The sequence below is a fragment of the Denticeps clupeoides genome, chromosome 9 (assembly GCF_900700375.1).
Source record: "Denticeps clupeoides chromosome 9, fDenClu1.1, whole genome shotgun sequence".
Taxonomy (NCBI): Eukaryota; Metazoa; Chordata; class Actinopteri; order Clupeiformes; family Denticipitidae; genus Denticeps; species Denticeps clupeoides.
Genome location: NC_041715.1, coordinates 21,467,239 through 21,493,405, shown reverse-complemented (window position 1 = coordinate 21,493,405; position 26,167 = coordinate 21,467,239). Strand labels below are relative to the sequence as shown.

Genomic DNA, 26,167 nt, shown 5'->3' with positions numbered 1-26,167 from the left:
TGTCATTGTGACGTCACACGTTTTACGACTTGTAAAATGCGCAACGTGCTTTAAGAGAGCAGCGCTGTTGTACGGGGTGGGTGTGGATGTGAACGACAAGTTAGCTCTGGAGATTTATTTATATTGTATTTGTGGTTACAATCACCTGACGATAGCAAAATAACATTTGATACGTTTATTTATAACATGCAAAAACCTTTAACCAATCACCAAAATAAATTTAAATGAAGCGAATCATACAAAAAGGATAGGTGCTACAGACTGGAAGTTTGTGTTTGCTATAGATCATTTAATTATGTGAGCTCGAACCAACTGAAGATTCAAGATTGCTTTATTGTCAGTACAACAGTATACACAGTATACTGTTATAGGTGGGTGGTAGTTGCCTAGTAGGTAACACACTCGCCTATGAACCAGAAGACCCAGGTTCAAATCCCACTTACTACCACTGTATCCCTGAGCAAGACTCTTAACCCTAAGTTGCTCCAGGGGGGGACTGTCCCTGTAACTACTGATTGTAAGTCGCTCTGGATAAGGGCGTTTGATAAATGCTGTAAATGTAAATATATACCGTGTATTGAAATAATGTTTCACACAGACCCCCCATAGTGCAATCATAAAAGAAAAATATATAAGTATAGACAAACTAAACTAAACTATACTAACTAAAACTAAAGCTTAACTTTTCTGTACAATGAACAGGTTGAACAGAATATAACTGGACAACATCACACAAGACAAACATGTGCAAAATGTTTGGGAATGTGCAAAAAGAGCAGAAATTTGCAAACTGAGTCCATAATCAGGTGCATAAGGCTGGAAGTGTATTTTTGTCGAGTTTAACAGTGTTCTGGTGATGGCAGTGCATTGAGAGCTCTGACTGTTTGTGGGAAGAAGCTCTTGCAGTGTCTGGCAGTTACAGTTCTGATGCTGCGGAACTGTCTGCCAGATGGTAGGAGGGAGGACAGGGCATGTGAGGGGTAGTGAGAGTACTTTATTATGTTCCGAGCTCGACGGATGAAGTGTTTCTTGTAGAGCCAGGAAGATGGTGGAAGTAGAACCCCGATTATGCGCTCGGCTGTCTTCAATTGCAGGGCCTTCTGCTCAGCGACAGTGCAATTCCTGTACTAGACAGTGATGTAGCACTTTCAATGGTCTAGTTTTGTGGATTCCATTTTAACGGGGAGCAGTGTGTGGGGACGGTGCTTTGCTCAGTGGCACCTCAGTGGCACCTTGGCGGATCGGGAATCGAACCGGCGACCTTCTGATTACGGGGCCGCTTCCTTAACCACTAGGCCACCACTGCCCCAAGGTCCATTGCATTGGCCGGGAAGGTTACCGATCCGCCAAGGTGCCACTGAGGTGCCACTGAGCAAAGCACCGTCCCCACACACTGCTCCCTGGGCGCCTGTCATGGCGTCCCACTGCTCACTCAGGGTGATGGGTTAAATGCAGAGGACAAATTTCACTGTGTGCATCGTGTGCTGTGCTGCTGTGTATCACATGTGACAATCACTTCACTTTAAGAATCGTTACACTAGTAAATGTTTACACCTCTAGTATCAAAAATATCCAACACTAGTAAATTAGTATTACTCTCCCTACATGGTCAGTAGAATTACTCTATTGTATGACAAAGCATGAGTGGGCAAATCTCACACAATTATTAATTGATTGCTTTGTATTTCAGCCTGAGTTGAGATAGTAAATATAAACTGAGAGAACTGTGATTTTGAAAGGATCTGTTTTTAGATTTTTAGATTCACCCTATAGTCTAACTGGGGAGAACTCTCATAAAAGACACCATTATTGAAGTTTTTTAATAAATGATTGGAATAATAATGAATATAGAAATTAAATGTGACACTTAAAAACCACTCATATTTTTTTGCATTTGCAATTCTATGGCAGAATTCCATTGGATGGTGGTAAGATGGCGGCGCGAAAGTAGCTTGCAAAGGCCTCTCCGGTTCCACAATAGTGTATTTTGTTTTCTTTTGTTTTTTAGTGCACCAAAAAAGACACATGGGCATCTGAGAAAATGATGTTCATGTCTACAATCGGAAAAAACTCTTCAAGCTTTGTCATCCTACTGACGATACAGGATGATTTACGTTAACAACTGCGCATGCTCAGGCTGCTGCGGAGAGCAGGCCATTAGACCTTTTTATTTACCACAGGAATTCATGCCAGTTTTTATTATAGGAGTGTACATTCCACCCAGTGCTAATGCGAAGAAGGTGCTCTGCGTGCTGTACAGAGCTATTAGTGATCTGCACAGACAGACAGACAGGTCACTGTTGCTGTAGATTTCAACCATGCAAATCTCAAGTCAGTTCTCCCTAAAATCCATCAAAATGTGGACTTTGGAGTGGACGTGAAGAGGACAAAAAACTCGCCGACACTGATATTGACGGCACGTACTGGGCGGAGCCCAACCTCATCTCGGCCAATCAGACCACATCACTTTTGTGATAATTCCAGCATACAGACACACTTCTGGTCAGGCACACTTCTGTGCAATTTCTGCTCTTCAAGACTGCTTTGCGTACACTGACTGGCAAATGTTTACCAATGGCGACAACACCAACTTGGAGGAGTACATGAATCCAGTAAACAGCTACATCAGCAAATGCAGTGATGATGTTACAGTCTCCAAGTCCATCACAACAAAATCAAACCAAAAGCTGTGGATGACTGCAGAGGTACGTGAGCTGCTCAAAACTCGAGACTCTGCCTTCAGGAAGGGTGACAAGGTGGCCCTAACATCAGTCAATGCAATCCAGCCACGTGTTCACTAGATCCACTCCCTTCTGCAATGCTCCAAACTATTTCTTCTCATCTCTTTAATTTCTTATAACATACACAGCTCAATCACATCTGGCCATGTACCATCTGCTTTTAGGGTTCTTCCAGTACTAAAAAAACCCCACCACTGATCCTACAGGTATTAACAATTACCAGTTTATCTCCTCTCATTTCTTTCTAAAATACTTGAGTGCTGTGTCTACAATCAGCTATCACTTCATCTGTCACAGAACAACCTCCTGGATCCTAACCAGTCTGGCTTTAGAACAGCTCATTCTACTGAAACTTCCCTTCTGGCGGTTTCCGAAAAGCTATATGCGACCAGATTAGCAAAACTGTCATCTGTACTTATCCTCCTTAACCTCACTGCAGCATTCGACACAGTTAACCACAAGACTCTCTACATGCTGCTTCCAAAATCTCTGCATGTCTAACTGACATCTCATCTTGGATGGCAGCCCATCACCTCAAACTCAATCCCACCAAAATGTAACTAATATTCATTCCACCACATCAGGAGCTTGCTATTAGCACGGATGCTGTTCATAGACTTCAGTTCAGCATTCAACACCCTCATTCCTCAGCACCTGGCCTAGAATCTCAGCCTGCTGGCCTGAACTGGATCTCGGACTTTATGACTCAGTCTGTCTGGATTGGGAACAACATCTCCCCTGGAGCCCTGGAGCTCCTCAGGGCTGTGTGCTCAGTCCAATGATGTTCACTCTGCTGATCCACGACTGCACAGCGATGCACAGCTCCAACCACATCATCAAGCTTGACAATGACCGACCATGGAGTCAGCGAACAGAGAGGAGATGCAATGACTGACGGACTGGTGTAGGGTAAACTATTTATTTCTAAACATAGACAAAAGGAGAAGATTGTTGACTTCAGAAGACAATGGAGGGGCCACTTTCCACTGAATATCGATGGTTCTTCTGTAGAGATTGGTTTGGGAACCCTACAGTGGAGAGTGAGGGGAGCTCTTCCCAATCTCTTCCCTCCATAGTGGACATTTACCACACATGCTGCATCAGGAAAGTCACCAGCATTGTGAAGGACTCTACACACCCCTCACATGCACTCTTCACCCTGGAAAAAGGTACCAAAGCATTCGAGCCTTTACTGACAGACTCTGTAGCAGTTTCAGCCCACAGGCCAACAGACAACTGAACTCTCAGGGACTCACACCTCTGGACTGACACACTCACACACACACACACACACACACACACACACACACACACACATAAACTGGCACAACCTTTGTTATATTGTAATATTATCTACCTGTGATATTATCTACTAATGCACCATTCCATTTTGCACAGCAATATTTGCACCGTTTTACTTTGCACATTAATTATTCATTTCACCTGTTTAGGTCTGTCTGTCTCAGTGTTGTCTAGATGTTTTTGTTAATTATCATTTTGTGTCCCGTTTGCACTTTATGTAGCCCTGTTTGTCTGTGTTGCACACATGCACTTTATGTCAGTATGTAACTTTATTTAATCATTCAAATGATGTAGCACAAGGTTCCGGAGAAATGTTATTTTGTTTCACTATGTACTGTCTAACACGTATATAGCTGAAATTAAACTAAAGCTCAACTTCAAGTTCAGATTAATTCTTTCTTCAACATAATAAGCTACTGATTGGATAATCAGCTGACCCAAATATCATCAAATCCTCATCCTCCTGCTTCATCCTGATTTGATTCTTGAAGCTTCCAAGTCTCTTTACATTTAAGGGCTGAGAATCCAATTATATAGTGACAATACTCTATACACCAAGCTTTACTGGTACTATAACTAAATGTCATGGTGGGCTGGACATGGTGATGAAGGAGGACGCATACGCACAACTTCACACGACAGGGGTTTAATACAGACTGCACACGGAATATCAACACGCAATGACCCGACGCCGAACAGACACGAACAGGATAGCTTTATACAACTAGAAGCCAAAATTCCAGGGGAAATTTTGATGGGCCTGTCCGGGCGTTTTTCGTAGGAGCGCGGGCATGCTAACATCAAAAATGCTAACAGGGCTTGGCCTAGGTGCTTCACATGAAATTTGGTGTTGTTTGGAGCATGTTTAAAAATTTTCATGTTAGCATGCTAATGCTAACATCAAAAATGGTAACCGGGCGTGGCCAAGATGCGTCACTGTAAATTTGGTCACGTTTGGAGCATGTTTAAAAATTAGCATGTTAGCATGCTAATGCTAGCATGCTAACATCAAAAACGCTAACAGGGCGTGTCCAAGATGCATCACGTTAAATTTGGTGATGTTTGGAGCATGTTTAACAATTAGCATGTTAGCATGCTAATGCTAACATCAAAAATGTTAACAGGGCGTGGCCAAGATGCGTCACTGTAATTTTGGTGACGTTTGGAGCATGTTTAAAAATTAGCGTGTTAGCATGCTAATGCTAGCATGCTAACATCAAGAACGCTAACAGGGTGTGGCCGAGATGCGTCATGTTAGATTTGGTGATGTTTGGACAATGTCCAAAAAATCGTCCCTAATAAAGCAGCCAAAGGACCAGGTGGTCTTAATAATGTGGATGATTGTCATCCTAATGAAGCTGCTGGTTTAATCTGCCATTGAATTACAGTGCTGGCGCTGCTGCTGTATCAGTACCCCTTGTAGGACCCCCTTTGCTGGCAATGACACAGTAGCAGTACCACTTAAAAGGGGCCCCATTTTACCAATGCTACCAATGCTAAAATTAGCATTCAATGCATTCTAATGGGAAAATGACCCTGTTTGAGCGTTAATAGCTCGGCCACGCCCAGTCCGATCGCTTATAAAAGTAATAGCACACCTCACACAATATAGTACTAATTTTTGATATATAGCACGCCGGTGTGCGTGCTTCGGTACGACCCGCATTAATTGCCGAAGAGCGAGGCTGAAATAATAAATAAATAAATAAATAAACTTTTTTTCGCCCATTGACACTTTTTTGTTTTTTCAAATTTGTCAATGATCCGTAAATCAGACAGAGACAAACCATACGTCAAAGCATTGGTCTTGGAGAGATCTACGACACAACATTAAAAACTTTTTTCTATGTCAAACCATCTGGACACAAAGTCCAAAAAAGTCAAATTTTGGACTAGGATAATAAACGCGTTCCGAAAACGCTTTTTGGCGAATTGCGCGCGGACCGTAAATCCGGCCGAGCCGAGCCATACGTCAAACCGTGCGGAAGGAAAAGCCGCACGACCTGATATGAGACTTGTGTGTGTGCTGTGAAGCGTTTGATCGCAAATCTTAAGAAACCAAATTTTTTCACACTTTTAATGTTTTGATCACAATTTGTGGCCCTCCTGTAGTCCCCAAACAAGCAATCAATATGTCATTTTGTGCGGAGAGGTCAGGCCTTCGGCCTGACCTCTCCGTTTTTTTTGTGCGTCTCACGGCCTTAGCGTGGCAGCCACAAATGCGAGACATGGCATTTTTGCCCTTCTTCCCTATTTCCCATGTTTTCCTGACCACTGTTGGTGGTAGCAACACATCCAATATGTCAGATTGTGTGTCTCGGCGAGGCCTTCGGCCTCCCGTGTCTCTAGCTTTTACGGCTGGTCACAGGGAGCTGAAAACCTCTTCCTCTGTGCATTAGTAAACCACACTTTTTACACTTTGAACCCGATTTGTGGGCGGGCCGTACGACTTACAAAAAATAAACAATACGTCATTTTGTGCGGAGTGGTCAGGCCTTCGGCCTGACCACTCTGTTGTTTCTGTGCGTTTCACGGTTTTTGCGTGGCAGCCTTGAACGTGAGACATGTCCTTTTATTGCCTTTTTCCCAGTGTTCCGGGTTTATCCGGGTTTTCCAAACCCTCGTTGGTGGCACCGACTCGTCCCATATGTCAGATTGTGTGTCTCGGCGAGGCCTTCGGCCTTGCCTCGACTCCCTTGTCTCTAGCTTTTACGGCTGGTCACAGGGAGCCAAAAACTTGTTCATAGCACGATCGTAAACGGTACTTTTTACACTTTGAACCCGATTTGTGGGCGGGCCGTACGACCTACCAAAATAAACAATACGTCATATTGTGTGGAGTGGTCAGGCCTTCGGCCTGACCCCTCCGTTGTTTCTGTACGTTTCACGGTTTTTGCGTGGCAGCCTTGAACGTAAGACGTGTCCTTTTTTGCTGGTCCCAGCACAATAGTAAGTGGTCTGTCATGCTGACAGGCCCAAATTATATAAATGTACAGCGGGTGAACACGATCAGGGAAATTTACACGAGACTAACATGAAACTCTGGTCCGAACTCCGGATCCGGAGTAACCCCTGCCGGTTACCCCTACCATCAATGCTTTTTAATCATCAGAGGCATTCCGCTCCATGACTCACTGTCCATTCTGAATGGCTTTGTGAAGGCCTGGCAGCTCATAATGTAGTTACTCCAAATTACAAACAGCAGGCCAGACTCAGTAGCATGGGGTACCAGACAATTATTGGCACAAAAATAGTGACAGGCAGAAACATCCATATCCACCTGTCCACCTGTCCTTTTTAGTCAACTTTATTCCGAATTGTATAAATTTCTGCTGGCTGATAACTACAGGTTCAGGTCAACATTATTCTAAAGCAGAAAAGTAAATCCAATCTTTATTTACTCTCAACACACTGCAAGGATTTTGTTGCTCAGTCAGGTTTCCATAAAAACACAGCAATTCCTCAAACTGTGTATCTTTGTAGACGGAATTTATGATGAAATATCTTTGTCAACTAACCTTTTTGACCTGATGAAGATGAGACAAGACGTAAAACACTAAACTAAACTGTTGAAACTGTTGGACACTAGGGGTAATGAAATCAATCGTATAATCAATTCATCGCAATGCAGAAGTGGATGATATTGCATCAATGCAGTGCAGAACATAATCGATTGCATCAAATTACATTCTGGCAGCAGCATAAAAAGTTGTTAAAAAGTAGTGTCGGACCAATAGAATCCAAGTGGGCGAGTGTTCGCTCTGCCACTTCGGAACACACACACAAAGCAGGAATTGAGAAAAAGCTGATCTTTCTTGAGTGTCCAGAGAGAACACGACATAATCGTCTAAATGGGAGGTTAGAAAAACATGGATACTTTTTGCACTGAGCCCCACTGCGAGCGCAGACATTTGGTCTGAAAGCAGCTTAAGATGTTCTCCAGCAAGGAGAAAAACGGTATGTGTTCAATTCACACTCACCAGATACCACAGATGTCCGAAAAATGTGATTTTCTGCCATTTGTGGTGGCGGGAGTATGGACTGAACAGAGGCCATTTTTCTGCTCATTGTCCACACAGGTGTACAAGACCTCAAGTCTTGTATTTTCTACATGTGACAATGTAGAAAATCTATTGCACAGATTTTGAAGCATTGACATTCGTAATCAAATCGAATCGAATCGTGAGACCAGTGAAGGCTCACACCTCTTTTGGAAATTGACACCAAACATGGAGGGCATGCAAACTAAACACACACAAAATTGGGACATAGCACCTCTGTCAGGATTGGCTCCAGGTGATTTTGCCAGCTGTAGCCAATCCGGGCAGCTGTTAAGTCTGTGACTCTGCCCCTTGTGCAGTGGCGACATTTTCATGAACTCTCTCATATGTGTGAACTTGACCTGGCAACGTTATATATGTGGATTTTGAGCTCTGGCAATCGCCACACGCCTGTGGGTTTGTTTCTGTTCTCCCATTTATTCCCCGTTTTCGGCCATCACACCTTGTTTTGTTTCTATTTATAAATAAAATCCCTTTCCCAGAATGTCCCGACTTCCTTCCCCCGTCAGCTCAGTTGTCTCAGTTGTATGGAATATTCAATAAACATTTCATCTGTGTGCTTCCTGTAGTATTTTTAAACCACAATGATAAAATGTTAAAATATTCTAGACAGTGTGGCTCTCCACTGCAACACTTCGAAGCTCTCCGAAGCACTCTACTTATCATAAGGGACGCCAACCTATCTGATCCATCCGAGTCTAAGATATGCCAAGGTCTTGACTGCCTACCACCCCCCAGTCTTCACTTATAGAACAGCAGGATAGTGTATATGGGTGGTGCTGGGTGGTAGTAGCCTAGTGGGTAACACAGTCGCCTATGGTTCAAACTCCACCTACCATTGTGTCCCTGACAAAGACACTTAACCCTGAGTTGCACCAGGGTGACTGTCCCCATCAGTACTGATTGTAAGTCACTCTGGATAAGGCTGTCTGATAAATGTCAATCATAGTGTCAGTTCAGTAGTAACTTTCCTTTTTTATTTAAGTTACATGGAGCTTCTCTTTTGTTTGCTCTCTTGTTTTGACTTCCTGTTAATGATGGTAATTAAAAGCAAAACAGCAGGTACATTTTGGAAGCACGTCCAGTGTCAATTGGTATTGGTAGATTCCTATACAGTTATTACCAATCAGTCTTCGAACTAAGACACCACAAATAGACATGGTGACATGGACCACAATCACTGAAGCCCTGTCACACAATCTAGCAACACAATACAGTAAAACTCACAACGAAATACAAAATGATACACAGAGAGGCTTTATGCAAATAATCTGTTATGTGTAAATGTCAACTCTAGGCTCTTAAATTATTTTAAACCCAAACATAACCGTAAACTTTACCTCAAGAACCAGAAAATTATTTATTTTTTTAAATGTTCTAATTTAGGAGCTCAGGAGCTCTAAGGCATTTAGATGGCCTATGTACGAACAAGAGTCTATGCTCTTGATAACATCTCATCTCATGAGGCATCATGAGAGACAAAAAGAGAAAACTGGGGTCTGATTTAAGCCACAGCTATCAATACAGATAAGCACAGAATACACACAATTTAGCCATCTGTGATCAGAATTTTCTCATCCCAGCATGACTGCTTGTGTGTCTTTGTGTGTGTGTGTGTGTGTGTGTGTGTGTGTAGAATCATGGCAAGCACTGTCAACACACATACATATGGTGATGGAAAAAACATAAACAATTATTTCATCCCACACCCCCCACTCACCGCCTCCGAGTCTTCAAATCCATGCCGATACAAATTGTCGTACATGGAGGTATATTTCCAAAGGTGGCTCTGCAAGAATGGAGGTGCAGCACCAACAGAGGGGGTTTAAACCCTCCCCGCAAAAAACACACGTTATTAAAAAAGAAGGGAATGGAAAAAGCATACGAGGAGTCAATAGGCTTCCTTCTGTGATTCCCGTCCAGCAGCCAGCAAAGACGCTTCATTCACATTGTACATGGCGACATGGTTCTCTGTCAGGTCCTCTCCCCAGAGGCAGCGCACATCCTGGCATCTTATCAGCTGTCTCTAAATACGGAGCAGAAGAGCCAGCCCATCCCTGCTCACAGGCTGCCGATGACAAGCCATGAGGGCCATATTCTGATTGGTTGCTGTGGAGGAGAGGGGGGAAGGAGAGGGTGGCGTTTTTTTCTCATTCTCACCCTCACAGTACCTGACCTAATGAGAATGGCTCTTACTCTCTTTCATTCATACACACCAACAAACTTTTGTTTTTCAAGCAATGTAATTTTTTTTGTTTTCTCCGAGACACTGAATGAAGCGCACAGACTACTGGCAGACTCCAGTTAAGAGAACAGCAGATAAATCCTAAATCACAAAGGGGCAGTGGTGGCCTAGAGGTTAAGGAAGTGGCCCAGTAATCAGAAGGTTGCCGATACGCCAAGGTGCCGCTGAGCCAAGCACCGTCCCCACACACTGCTCACTCAGGATGATGGGTTAAATGCAAAGGACAAATTTCACTGTGTGCACTGTGTGGCATGCTGCACTTTATTCACTTTTGTCACGGGTGGGCTGGACATGCCGATGAAAGAGGACGCATTCGCACGATTTCACACGACAGGGGTTTAATACAAACTACACACGAGACAAGGGAACATTAACACGCACAATGACCCAATGGCGAACAGACACGAACAGGATAGTTTTATACAATTATATAAATATACACCAGGTGAACACGATCAGTAGTCGAGGATCATGACAACTTTAGCAACTGCTAAACGAGGACTTAGCATGAAACGAACCAGAGGGTCACCACAGCCACTACCACCGTAACAACTAAAGCTTCAGGGATTTTCAAATAGACCAGTAGCATCATAATGGACAAATATTGTACACCATGACACTCTCTTTCTCTCTTTTTTTTGTTTTGGAGTATTTCCTTTTGCGCAGAAAGGTCAAGTGTTGGGGGTGTCAACTGTAGGGCCTGTCAAAGCACATTGTGATTTTGGGCTATATAAGAAATACATTTTGTTGTTCATGTTGTTTGAATCTAACATTTATGTAATGTCCTTAAAACAAGTTAAAGGCTCAGTAGTGTGTGTGGCCAACATGTGCCTGTATGACCTCCATATAATGCCTGATGAGGTGGCAGATGGTCTCCTGAGGGATTTCCTCCCAGACATGGACTAAAGCATCCAACTCCTGGACAGTCTGTGGTGGAACATTGTGTTGGTGGATGGAGCAAGACATGATGTGCTCAGTTGGATTCAGGTCTAGGTAACAGGCGGGCCAGTCCAAAGTATCAATGCCTTCATCTTGCAGGAACTGCTGACACACTCCATTCACATGAGGTCTAGCATTGAAGTGAATTTGAAATTGAGTTTTATTGTCATTTCAGCTAAATCTGTGATAGACAGTACATATTTAAACAAAATAACACTTCTCTAGAACCTGGTGCTACATTTGAGCGATTAGACAAAGATACTGCCATAAAGTGCACGTGTGCGACACACACAAACTGGGCTATATAAAGTGCAAACAGGGGACACAGGCAGTGCAAGAATAACATTTAACAAAAACATGTAGACAACAATGAGACAGACAGCACTAAACAGGTGAAATGAATAATAAATGTGCAAAGTAAAACATTACTGTACAAAATGGAACACCGAATGGTAGGAGGATGAAGAAGGTGAAGAGTGCATATGATGGGAGTGTATTGTCCTTCACAATGCTGGTGGCGATCCTGATGCTTTTCTGAAGCAAGATTCAGATTCGCAAGATTCGGCCTTTTTTCTCTCACAACAGGCTCCTCGTCCAGGCAATGGTCATCTCCAAACTCGACTACTGTAACTCTCTCCTGGCTGGAGCCTCTGCAGTCACCATAAAACCACTCCAGATGATCCAAAATATGGCAGCCTGTCTCATCTTCAATCAGCCAAAATACACCCATGTTACACCTCTTCTTACCTCCCTCCACTGGCTCCCAGTAGCTGCTCGCATTGAGTTCAAATCCTTGATGCTTGCCTACAGGGCTGTAAATGGAACTGCGCCCTCCTACATCAATACAATACTACCTAGCTACACTCCTGCATGCTCTCTCAGATCAGCAAACGAAAGGAGACTAAAAATTCCTTCTTCACGGGGTCTCCGATTCCAATCATCTCTGTTCTCCGTTGTTGTTCCTGGCTGGTGGAACAACCTGCCCTCCTCCACACGACTAGCCGAGACTATCACCACTTTTAAGAAGCAGGTGAAAACCCTCTTGTTCAAAAAATATTACAGACAAATCTAACACTTACACACGCACATGCGTACACATTGCAAAAACAACACAAAAATGTATAAATACATTATAATTTTTCTTCGTCTAGCACCTAACAATCTCTGAGCATGCTCTTCACTGTAAAGTTTGAGCCTTATCAGGGCTCTTAGTTTGCTAACTCAATATTCTATAGAAATCGAACGAGAATTGCTGGTGTCTTCCTCTTGTAAGTCGCTTTGGATAAAAGCGTCTGCTAAATAAAGTAAAGTAAAGTAAAGTAAAGTAAATGTCTTTATGGAGAGAAGAGAGACTGTGATCTTCTCAGCTGTCCTCACTATCTGCTTCAGGGTCTTGCTGTCTGATATGGTGCAGTTCCCAAACCAGATAGTGATGCAGCTGGTCAAAATGCTCTTAATGTTCTCTCTATAGAAGGTGGTGAGGGTGGGTCCTCAGCCTCCGCAGGAAGTAGAGACGCTGCTGGGCTTTTGAGCTGGTGTTGAGATTCGAGGAGAGGTTCTCCTCTAAATGAACACAGAGGAACTTTGTGTTCTTGACGATCTCCACACATGAACCGTCAATGTTCAGTGGAGAGTGGTCCATCCATTCTCTTCTGAAGTCAACAATCATCTCTTTCGTTTAGTCCACATTCAGAAATAGATTGTTAACGGCATCAGGTGACACCAGGGCCAGGAGACCTGCTCTCCACAGCAGTCCGAACATGCGCAGTTGTTTCACGTAAATCCTGTATGTCAGCAGGATGACAAAGCTGGAAGAGTTTTTTTTTATTGTAGACATGGACATTGTTTTTCCCGATGCCTATGTGTCTTTTTTGGTGCACTGAAAAACAAAAGAATACAAAAAAACACCATTGTGTTACCAGAAAGGCGCTGCGAGCTACTGTCATGCTGCCATCTTAAGAGGAAGTATTTCATTAAGAGGAACCCAGGGCCAACTGCATTAGCTTATGGTCTCACAAGGGGTCTGAGGATCTCATCTCGGTACCTAATGGGGCAGTGGTGGCCTAGAGGGAAAGGAAGTGGCCCCGTAAACAGAACATTTACATTTACAGCATTTATAAGACGCCCTTATCCAGAGCGACTTACAATCAGTAGTTACAGTGACAGTCCCCCCTGGAGCAAGTTAGGGTTAAGTGTCTTGCTCAGGGACACAATGGTAGTAAGTGGGATTTGAACCTGGGTGTTCTGGTTCATAGGCGAGTGTGTTACCCAATAGGCTTCTACCACCCTACTAACAGAAGTTGCCACTGTGCAAAGCACCATCCCCAAACACTGCTCCCCGGGCGCCTGTGATTGCTGCCCGTCCTGGTATTTTTGGTGTGTTTGTGTTGTGTTTTCAGGGTGCATGGTGATTACCAAATTCAGCCCACCTGTTCCTGCTGTGGACAGCCAGAATAACAGGAGCCTCAGTTTCCTTTTTTGGGGCTGCGCTTGCCATAACATCCACCCCGCCCGCCTCCCTAGCATTTCCTGATTGCATCACTTCCGGTTTCCCCTGCGCTTCCCCTAGGAGGCAACGCAACTTTTTGTGTCGGCCTGCTTTTTGGTGTTTGTTTGGTTATCTTTTTTCTCTAACATTTATTTGTTAATAAAATACTTCATTTTCTCTGGTTCATCTTAGTACGTTTTTGTTTTTGTCTTTTCTTTGGTTATGGGCCGGAACCGGCTCATAATACTCACCAAGGGTGAGTACAACACATTTTGTTGTATGCTGTGCTGTGTATCACAATGACAATCACTTAACTTTCACTTTCATAATGGCAGTCAGCAGTAGCCTCCATGCTCTGGACACTACACTGACAGACACTGCAAACCTTTCTACCAACTCGCATTGATGAACCATCCTGGATGAGCTGCACTACCTGAGTCACTTGTGTGGGTTGTAGACTTTGTCTCATGGTACTGGCAGCATTCAAAAGTGACCAAAACTTCAGCCAGAAAGCATAGGAACTGAGTCTGTGGTCACCACCTGCAGAACCACTTCTTGCATGTCCTGCAAATTGGATAAAATTTCCACCTGTTGTCTTTTCCATTTGCACAACAGCATGCGAAATTGATTGTCAATCAGTGGGGCTTCCTAAGTGGACAGTTTGATTTCACAGAAGTTTGATTGACATGAAATTAAATTGTGCGGTTTTGTGTTCCATTTATTTATTCGATTATAATTAGTATTTGAATAACAGAGCTGTTGGAACCTTACTGTTTTTGTTGTAGATTTTATGTACACAAACAGTGGCAAAGAATTAGCAGAATTATGATTTGGCTCGTATCAGAAAGCACAGTAAATAAATCAAATGGTAAAAGAGTAAACGGTGAATCAACCTTGTAATTGTCGTCTTTTGTTTAGGGATCCAGCTTGTTTACCATTACACCAAGTTATATGTTTTGGTTTGCATGGACATATCATGCCTTAAATTCTCCCTAAGCAGGCAATTTATCTTCTCTATTTATGAGGTCAGACATTTTGCTGCAATCCAGATCACATTAAAAGAAATACACTTGGGGAGTTTCCAAGAAAAATATACATTGTATGTGGCAGATTGAGGTCAGAAAACACCTTTAGGACATTACTTGCCATTACTGAGATGAACAAGTGATTTTTGTTTGTGTCTTGACTGGATTAGTGTAGTGAAAGTGATTACTGGTCATTGTGACACAGCACATTGCTTCAGTAAAAATGCCAGTATGGTCTTCACCAGATTGTAATTGTGAAACACAGCATGAAATGCATCCTATGCATTCTGCATCCCCGCAGTTCTGTGCGTGGCCACCCTAACCATCAGCCAAAAGAGGAGTAGCATGCTGATATGCTTGTGTACCTGTTTGTATGCTTAAAGCCTTGCTTAACTTCCTTGTGTGTTTTGATGCACAGTGCTGAGCGAGAGAAGGTGACAAGAGGGAGCTAATCCACTGGAGCTTCTCCAAGTGGCAGTGGGGAGCTATTTAGGGCTTCTCAAAGGGGCAGTAGCAGGAGCTGCTAAGGACTGTGGCTTCAGCTCATGTAGCTTTAGCCCCTCAGGCTACCAAAGCTTCAGATACTGACTTTTCTATCTCCCCATACAGGTGTGAGGTGTTTCGAGTGCCAGTTTTCTACTGTGGCTACTTTTTTTCATTTGCACCTTTTAAATGTTAAGAGATCATTAAGTGTTCATTGTGACTTTTTAGACGTATGTTTACATTTTAAATATTTGAGTTTTGACATTTGTATTTGAGGTTGTTGACATTTGTCTTAACTGAGGGGATTATGATGGAGGTGGTAATAGCCTAGGGGGTAACACACTCGCCTATGAACCAGGAGACCCAAGTTCAAAATCCCACTTACTACCATTGTGTTCCTGAGCAAGACACTTAACCCTAAGTTGCTCCAGGGGGGACTGTCCCTGTAACTACTGATTGTAAGTCGCTCTGGATAAGAGCATCTGATAAATGCTGCAAATGTAAATGTAAATGATCAGAGGAAGGTAAAGTTTAAATATGATTTTTTTCTCCTGTTCTATTTTTAGATAAGTAATATATATATAATTGTTGATTATTGATTATTAATTATTGAACACTGATATCATATCACCCAGCCCTACCACCTTCCATTGTTTTATAAGCTCTCCTTATTCCTTCATACCAATAAACATAAAACATTAGCGCCCTCTATGGCTACCCAGCATAACCCAAAACAAGTGCAAGTGGACACAACACTGACTGATTGGTTGAAATTTGTGGTTTTGCAGAGGGAAAGTTAATCAAGACGAAATGTACAAATTACTGTAAATGACAATGTATTTGTAAATTACTTTCTAATTAGACTCTTGACCACATGCTAGAAGCAGTAATAAACAGTTATCTCAGTTGTGGACCTGTGGTTCTAGTGACTGATTTGACTGATCACCAATAGAGACAGTGATGTGATGTTTGTGTTTATGTTTTATTCTTCTGGCGACAGATAGGTGGAACTAAGTCTGAAACAATTATTCGAGTAACTTGAATGATTAGATTACAAAAAATGTTTGAGGAAAGTTCTTTGCCTCGAGGCTTCATTTAATTTGTCACCAAAGTCTATCCTTTATCGTATCACTCCCGCTTTGTAGTCTACTGCGCAGCACCGGTTTCATTGTTTTACACGGACTGTTTTAGCTGAAGCGCATTTCAAAGATTTAAGGAGGCACGATTTATTTTGAGCTCTATGGAAATGGCGGAAAATGAAAATACCAGTGTGTGTAAAAGGCATAAAATGTCTAAAGTGTGGGACCATTTTTGGTTGCATAAGGTGGACAATGTAGTGCAGTGTATACACTGTAAAATGGACCTGCCCTACCACAGATCCAATAAAAGTATTGAGTTTGAATAAAAAACTTTTTTTGTGAGGAATAACAACTAATTGCTTGCTCATTTTAATAGGATTTTCATGTTGCATAACACACTATTGATAGAGTTGTTTAAAAACGCAAAAGTATGATTTATCCGATTACAGAATACTCGATTTCAAAAACATTCCATAGTTACAGCCCTAGTTGGCGGCCAGTTCGTATGCGTTAATGCATTCTGGAAATATAACTTCATAAAAAAATGGAGGAACTACACACCCTCTCTTACATCGTGTTCCTCATTATTGCTTGTAAAAATTGTTTACATAGAGACCTAGTGAGGCAACATAATAAAAAAATTGGCGACATGTAGAGTATTTTCGGACTTGAACTTGAATCTGTGAATGAGCTGCAACATCGAAGTGCCTGCTGTCGGAGCCTGTTGCATCATGGCTGGAGTAAATGGATGCATCGACACTTTCGATGAAGTTCGAGAGCAATGGACAACGTATGTGGAGCGTTTTGAACACTTCATCCTGGGCAAAGTGCCTGTGCTTTTTAGCGTAATGGGACCTAAAACATATGGATTGCTGTGTAGTTTGGTCACTCCTTCAAAACCAGAGGAGATGAACTATGACAGAATCGTGGATGTGTTACAAGCCCATTTTGCCCTGAAACAGTTGATAATAGCGGAACGTTTCAGATTTCACAAGCAAAATCAGCAGGAATAAGAAATGATGGAGTGTATTTGGAATACACGTTGTGAGACAGATTTGTGTGTGGTCTGAAAAGTGAGGCGGTGCAGAAGCTTCATTTGACAGAGAAAAAATTGACATTTCAGAAAGCAATCAATATTGCAGTGTCCACGGAAACATGCAGCAACTAAATGCGACCAATGCCGCCGGTGCAGAAAAATGAATCATACTGATGATGACTGCTGGTATAAGGATCATAACTGTCACCAGTATGGGAAGAGATTTGGATATAGGAGCTGCAATGTCCTTGATTCCATGGGAGCAGTACAAATGCACGCTGAGCCAATGGCCCTTGCAACCCACTGATGTCATGCTAGACCTATTCGGGACAACTGCTGGAACCAAAAGGGGTAATCCAACTGCAAGTAAGATTTAACAAACAGTGTGCCTAGTTACCTTTATATGTAGTGTAAGTAGATGCATCACCATTGTTTGGAAGAGAGTAGAGTGGAAGGACATAAAGACTGCCCATGTAATTCAACAAGAAGAGACAGCAGACTTGGAGACTGTGTTAAAGAAACATGCAGCAGTGTTAAGAAGCTGGGCACAAGGAAAGGGGTTATAGCCAAATTAACCCTGAAACCCAACAGTGTAACTAAATTCTGTCCACCACGTAATGTGCAGTATGCTCAAGTGGGGGCTGAGCTGAAACGTCTGACAGATCTTGGGGTGATTTCACCTGTGGAGCATAGTGATTGGGCCACACCAGTAATGCGCATTTTTAAAAACAATGACTGTGTGGGGATTTCAAGATCACTTTAACCTAGCTCTCTATGTGGAGTACCCAATTACCCAATAAGTACCCAATTCCACGCATGATGACTTCTCTCTAGCTGGAGGTTAACGCTTCAGTAAACTGGATTTATCTATTGCTTATCTACAGATGTAGGTTTAAAAGTGAACATAAAAATGAAATGATTGTCATTGTGATACACTGCACAACAGCACACAGTGCACACAACGAAATGTGTACTCTGCTTTTAACTCTTCACTGCTTTGCCCCTTGAGGAATCCAAAAAAGATGCAGACGATCTCACGATGCAGACGATTCTGTTTTAACCCTTTGGTATTGCATAATCACCAGCTTTATTTAAGGCCATGGATTAAGTACTTTGAGGGACTACCCTGCACCTCAAACAAGAGAAGTCTGTGGAATATTTGGGCCACATAATCAATGCGGCTGGACTCCATAAATCACCAGAGAAGGTACGTGCCATTGTAGATGCTCAAGCCCCATATAATGTTGGTCAGTTTAGATCTTTCTTGGGCATGCTGAATTATTATGGACTATTTCTTTATGACCTGGCTACAGTTCTACAACCCCTGAATGAACTGCTTAACAAAGAGAAGAAATGGCAGTGGACATCAGCATGTGATTCAGCCTTCCAGAAAGTTAAAACACTTTTTAACGCAATAATCCAGAACTGCCCATCCACCTCGCATGTGATGATTCTCCAGATGGGCTCTGCTGTCACTTATCATGCCTGATGGTGAAGAGAAACCCATAGCTTATGCATGATGTAAAGCAGAGAAGAATTATGCGCAGATAGAGATGAAGGCGCTAGTGATAGTGTTTGGAGTTGCTGCTGCACGAATGCAATGCTGTCAGCACATAAATACACCATACAGTACCAAAAGGGTACTATACATGCAAAGGCCAATGGACTGTAATGCTTACCACTTCTGTACTCGCATGAACTAGATGTACAGTTGAAACCAAAAGTTTACATACACTGTTTTTCTTACTGACTGATATTAAATCATACTAAACCCTTTCAGTTTTAGGCCTGTTCAGATTCCTAAAAAAAATTCTATTTGCTAAATATCAAAATAATGTGCGAGAATTAAAAAATTTTTTTTTATTACTTTCATCAGTCAAAAGTTTACATACATTTGCTTAGTATTAATTCTTAGTAGAATTACCTTTAAACTGAATGACTTGACGCAAACACTTTGGGTATCCTTCCCCAAGCTTCTCACAATGGAAGTTTAATGGAATTTGGCCCATTCCTCCTGACAGAACTGGTGTAATTGAATCAGGTTTGTAGGCCGCCTTGCTCTCACATGTCTTTTCAGCTCTGACCACAGATTTTCTATGAGATTGAGACCAGGACTTTGTGATGGCTACTCCAAAAGATTGAATTTGTTGTCCTTAAGTCACTTTGTAAACAATTTTGCAGTATGGCTGATGTCTTGAGATGCTGCTTCAATATTTCAAAATACTGTTCTTTCTTCATGATGCCATCTATTTTGTGAAGTGCACCAGTCGCTCCTGCATCAAAACACCTCCAAAGCATGATTTTGTTCTCAGGCTTGAAGGCTTCGTCCTTTTATTCGAAATATGAAGATCGTCATTATGGCCAAACAGTTCAATTTTTGTTTCGTCAGACCACGGGACATTAGGGTCTTTGTCCCTGTGTGTACATTCCACACCAGAACACGTTCCTCTCTTGGACTCAGGAGACATCTCCTTCCTGAGCGGTATGATACCTGGACATTCCCATGTTGTTTATACATGCGTATAATTGTTTGAACAGATGAACGTGGCACTTTCAGGCATCTGGAAATTGCTCCCAAGGATGGACCAGTCTTGTGGAGGTCCACAATTCTCTTCCTGATGTTTTGGCTGATTTCTTTAGACTTTTCCATGGCGTCACAAAAGGAAGCAGGTATTTTGTATAATTTAATATCAGACAGTAAGAAAATAAATGTTAGATGTCTTTTTATAAACCTATGGTTTCAACTGTATTCTACACATCTCATGTGGACTCTCTACCAGTCAGTGGCCGTGAGATAAGACGTGACACGATGTCTGAGTCCACCTTGTCGCGTTTGCTATAAATGGTCACAAGTGGTCACTTCCCAGCTGCGAAAGATGCAGGTGAAGAGCTTTCTCCCTATCTGATGCATAGAAACGATCTCACAGGGGTTTGCGAGTGATTGTATCACCGAAACTGCGCCCCTGGTGTAGTAAGTATGAAAACGCATGCAGTTATGTGTGGTGGTAGTATGGGTGGTAGTAGCCTAGCGGGTAACACACTCGCCTATGAACCAGAAGACCCAGGTTCAAATCCCACTTACTACCATTGTGACCCTGAGCAAGACACTGAACCCTAAGTTGGACTGTCCCCTGTAACTACTGATTGTAAGTTGCTCTGGATAAGGGCATCTGATAAACTCCGTAAATGTAAATGTAAATGTGTGGTGGCCTGGCACTGGCTCACAAATGTAATTAAAAACTAAATCATGCTGCTCATGTCAAATCATACATGGATATGGCTGTCCAATCCTTGGGAAAGGGTACATGTAGACATTGCAGGTCCATTTGATGGACATATGTACATGGAGCAGTAAGGGGCCTTTTTAGTCACATGGCATTCCACTCATTCTTGTTAGTGACCTTGGACAGCAGTTTTGTTCTGCTCAATTCAGTACATTCTTGAACTGCAGTGCTGTCAAACACATCCGTTCAGCACCGTACCATCCAGCTACAAATGGCTTAGCTGATCATTTTGTGCAGACTTTCAAACAGACCTTAAAGCTTCACTGCACAGGTACAACAATGCCTGGATACGTTCCTTCTGACATATCGCAATGGTGCTGGGGAACCTGTCATGGTCCATGATTATTGGAAGGGAGAGGATAAGTGGACACAAGTGGTGGTGCAGGAGAAGACGACCGGTGTCATACAAAGTGAATGTGAGTTCACTCAGAGAGTGGAAACTACATGTGGATGACGTGCTGACACAACCAGATCCAGAGTTTCAGCAGTCTACAACGGAACCTGCAGCAAGCCCCTCAGTGTTGCTAACTCAGAAAGGTTGTGGCATCAATCGTAGGTCTAGTACATCTCACCAGAAAAGGAATAATGATCAAGTGCCTGAATCTACTAAAATACCACAATGTGGACATGTGCAAGAAATACAAAAGGACCTACTCAGATACCCGAAACTGGAAGTCGTTATCCTGTGAGGATTACCAAACCACCAGTGTGTTACCAGGAACTAAAAAAAAAATTATATTCTTATCTTGGAGTAGTGTTGACAACATAATGTAATGGGAGGAGATGTGATGTTTGTGATTTTGTTGTATACTTATGGTGAGAGATAAATGGCACTCCGTTAGTATGTCTCAATGGTTCCGGAAATGTAGCTTAATAAAAAAAAATAGAGGATTAGATCCACACACTCGCTACATACACCCTACAGTGGTGCAAAAAAAACTTAAAATTATGAGACTTCTGTCATTTTCATCATATGTACACTTTAACAGTGAGAGACAGTGTGTGAAAAAAAAAATTACAGGAATTCACATTGTATATGGTGCTGAAAATAAGTATTTGGTCAATAGCAAACGTTCACCTCAATATTCTGTAATGTAACCTTGCGTGGCAATGGCAAACATTTCCTGTAGGTCTTCACAAGGTTTGCACACACTGTAGCTGGTGTTTTACCTCGATGCTCTTTGACCCCTGCGCCCAACGATGTTGCCTTTGCCTGAACATGTACTGGCTTAGAATAGGGACCTTTTGAGCGCTGCAGGATTTGAATCCATGTTACTTTGTGCTGTTTCCTCACCATCATACAAGGTGTGATCTTGCACAAAGAGCAACATGGAAACAAGGTAACGTGACAGTACTGCCAGCCGCTCAGTCATTGATTGACATCCGTCAACTCGGCTCCGACACAACCTGCTACAAGTAAGACCTCTCCTGTTCATTTCATCTCCTCTCCTCTCCTCCCTCTCATCCTGCCCCATCCCAAATTCAACCTCAAACGCGAACGAAAACATCAGTGCGGTGTTGACACTTGTATTTCTAAAAATTTTGAATAATTGCACCAACAGTTGATCTCTTCTCACCAAGATGCTTGCCTATTGTAGATTGTATACCTGCACAATACTGGGTTGAGCCCAGTCTTGTCCCTGGTGTACATATACAGCTCTGTGGTTTTGGCCATGGTGGAGGTGGAAGTCTGTTTGAAGGTGTGGACAGGTGTCTTCAAAGACGTGCCATTAATACAGGTAATGGATAGAATAATTTCTTAAAGAAGAAGTAACAGGTCTGTCATGGACAGAATTCTTGCTTGTTTGTAATTGCAAATTCTTTAATTGTACAATGTTTTTTCATGCATTTTTGACTCACAGTTGAAGTGTACCTATAATGAAAATTACAGACCTCTGTAAGACCTCTTTTTAAGTGGGACAACTTGCATAATCGGCCAAATGGGACAGCTTAGCTTGCACAATACAATTTTTTGCCCCACTTTATACTCTGGGCTCCAAATGAAAGTGAAAAAGTGAAAGCGAAGGGAGTGCTGTTGTGAAACACTGAGACACATTTCGGTGCACACAACGAAATGTGTCCTCTGCTTTTAACCCATCACCCTTGGTGAGCAGTAGGCTGCCATGAAAGGCGCCCGGGGAGCAGTGTGTGAGGATGGTGCTTTGACACTTCAGGTCATTGACACTCTAGGCCATCTACTGCCCCAAAAAACTTTACAGCTACTCCCCAGATGAGTCCAGATTAAATGTTAAACAGCAAGAGAAATGAGAAAAGTAGGCCACATAAATCTAGGGAATGGGGTATGTCAGCTATAAATAAATAATAAACCATCAGTGACCTCAAATCACTTAATATAGTACTTGGAAATATGTAAATTAAACACAAACTAGGCTGGCACACACAACAATCTTGAATGGCTGTGTTCAGAGAAGTCACAAGGCAGTTTGAATTCCCAGCTAGGTTTAAGTAGAAACATTCCCTCGTGCACTATGGAACAAGAAGTAACTGCATTTGGTTTGCTTTATGTTTACATTTACAGCATTATTCAGAGCGACATACATAAGATGTCTGTCATTGGAATCACTCATTTGGTTCACTAGAACCCGATCTGTAAATGCCATTCGCTTAATAACTCAGAGCCTATAACAGCAGTGGAGCAGGGGTGGAGGATCAGAGAGATCGAAGTGCAGGGCAAGGAGTGATGAGAGATCTGAGGTAGGAGGATGCTGACCCTTTTAAATCTGATGTGGGGGCAGCTACAGGAAGTCAGTGGAGGAAACGTAGCAGTGGAGTGGAGAGTATTTGGGAAGGGTTTCCACCTGTACATAACCTGTACATAACAAGAATATTATCTAATGTAATATAGGCATAAAATGTGACTTTAGATTTGATATTGCTATTAAATGGAAAATCAGCTAAATGAAAAGGAATAAAAAATGGTGGGCATTTACCTTTAGATGCATATATATCTATTTTGAGATGGTTGAATAATTATAGATGACCATAGCAACAAAATGATCTGTGATTTAGGACAATCACTCCTGAAGCACAACTGGTCTGTCGTAACCATGACAACCTGCATTATTTGTTCATGTGTGAAAGTCTGAATTGTGGACTCAGCAGAATCAAAACTCACACACACCAATCATATCCATAGATTTTACACCACAACCACATTAGCATTCGCCCCAGTTGTGCTCTGAGGCATCATTACCAGAAGCTCTAGCTGCGTGAACTTTATCAATAATGCATCGCTGATACTGGACTGGGTTTGAGGTGAAAGGAGGAAACACTGAATGCAGATGTCACTCAACGCTCACTGGTCATGCAGAAAACTGATTTATTACTCCAGAAAGGCCAATCCATCCACAGCAAGTCTCCTTTATCTCCAGCTTGACACTTCAGCACAACATAATGCTGCTCATTTCATGCTGATGGCACATTAGTTGTTCTTTAATCACCCTCTGGCCAAAGCATGAATCATTTGCGTTTTAGACACAGTTGCAATACTGATGTAAGAAAGTGTGCATGTAAACATGCCCCTGTCTTGTTGTGAATTCCACAAAAACTTGGCATAGTGGGACACATTCCAATTTTTGCCCCTGAGTAGCAAAGACCTCTTATTTTTGTGGCTAGATCCTGCAACCTCATAGTGTGATTGGACGTGTGTTGATGGCTAGATTCCCATTCAATGTAGTGTTAAGGGATTAATGAGTCAATATTTAGAATGGTCCTGCAACACAGTCACCCTGCGACTCTACAGTGCCTTCCTCACCTGTCTGAGGATGAAGCTGGTGGAGGTGGTGCTGCCGTCTGATCTCTTCAGTCGACTGCGGCGTGAGTATGTCCCTCGGTTCACCTGGAGAAGGCAACACAGCCTATAAATCAGTCTGTCCTACAGCTAGCACAAGGGCACCTTCACCCCCATGACGGCCACACTCTGCCAAACGGGGCAGCTGGTGAATGGGGCCGTCACTCACTGGGAACTGCGAACCCCATTCCCAGCTGTACACTGTACACTGAAGGAAGCAGAATCATGCAGTAACACTGCACACCACGAAAAAAACAAACATCCACTTAAGGTTGATGACTATGGTTCAACCAAAAAATGATCTCTTTCCAGTGGTGGTGCATTACAACTGAGTCACTTAGATTGCGCAGTGGAGTAAAGTGCTGTGTGGCCAATTACGCTGACCTGCAGAACCAAAGGCTATCTGAATGTGAGCAGCACACTGCCTCTGACACACCACTGCAGCCCACACATTTCATTCCTGCCTTTCAAAAGCCCAAGTACAGTACAGGCCTGAAAGACCCATGTAATGTTTCATTATAAAGAACATTAGAATAAAAATCACCTTAGGAATAGTGATGGAGTGCATTATTCAATAAATACACTGAATGTATGTTAGAACAGTATTAAATGAGTTACTATAGTATTAAATCAGTATTAGTATGTGTCCATCATAAATCGTGCAGCATGCGCATTTCATGAAACAGACTCCGAACACGGTGCACCCGAAACTCCTCTCCGCCCCGCGCCTCACCTGAAACAGCGGCTTCGGGGCGCTACCGTCTCCGCCACGGCTGCCGTAAATGTGCCGGGACATTTCCGCGAGTTCATCCGTCCACGGCGGCGGCTGCCTCTCCGTCCCAGTCCACGGAGGATAGCCGACCTTGGGCTCCAGCGTTGCGGGTTCTGTGTGTCTTACCTCAGAGAAGGGAACGTGTCGTGGACAAACGACTGAATCTGCTGCTTCTGCTCCACTACTGGCTCACGCTCAACCGAATCGCGACGTCAGGACGCCCCGCCCACCACCGACCCAGATTTCAACCAGGGGTTCCGAACAACTTTTTCAACCATAATGATTATGGAAATGATTTCGTGAGGTTTGGAGGCAATTATTTATCTATGAGTCAAAACTGAACACACAGAACTATGTAATAACACATGTGAGTGTCCGGGTGACCGGCTTTGTCACTAAGTAAATCCCCTATTGCCGCTGATCCTTAACACAAGCAGAAATGTAAGTGTTGTCAACATCACTGAAACTATAAATCTATTGTGTTGAAAAATAATTAGAAATGTTAAAAACGCTCTATCTAGGTTAAAGTAGGTTGACTGAAATATTTGCAAGGTCTGGTCTGATAAATTATCTTTTTTAAATTATTAAATGTGAATGTAGGGGACAGCATATTCCCATTTTACCCAGCAATTAGATTTGATTGATGACTGAATAAAAAATGTATGCTGACCAGGTTACAATAGAAATAATCTATTTAGAAACAATAATACAAGGCAAAAATATAAATGCAACCAAACAAAATCATGAAAATATTATCTCACAATCCTTAGAATTACTTTGCTGGATCTTAAATTCAGGAAAGGTGTAGCCATTTATAAAATTGCCTACTGCCAAATTACAAGATGAAACAACCTTAAACAATCCAAATGTTACATTACCTGTTTACCTACTAGACATATTT

The 26,167-nt window shown here is 42.5% G+C and overlaps 1 protein-coding gene across 3 annotated transcripts in view; it reads right to left on the bottom strand.

Moving 5' to 3' along the window:
* Nucleotides 1-25,467, bottom strand: part of cacnb4a (calcium channel, voltage-dependent, beta 4a subunit) — a 40,805-nt gene extending 15,338 nt beyond the window's left edge. For 2 of the 3 annotated variants that reach the window (XM_028990658.1, XM_028990659.1), the window contains exons 1-2: nucleotides 25,228-25,467; nucleotides 24,459-24,542 (exon numbers count right to left, since the gene is read on the bottom strand). In XM_028990658.1, the coding sequence (XP_028846491.1) occupies nucleotides 24,459-24,542; nucleotides 25,228-25,290 (147 nt within the window). In that variant the 5' untranslated portion in view covers nucleotides 25,291-25,467. Of the gene's footprint in view, nucleotides 1-9,824; nucleotides 9,894-9,989; nucleotides 10,362-24,458; nucleotides 24,543-25,227 lie in introns of those variants that run through there. The other variant, XM_028990660.1, reaches the window with a different exon arrangement.
* Nucleotides 25,468-26,167: the final 700 nt, after the last annotated feature.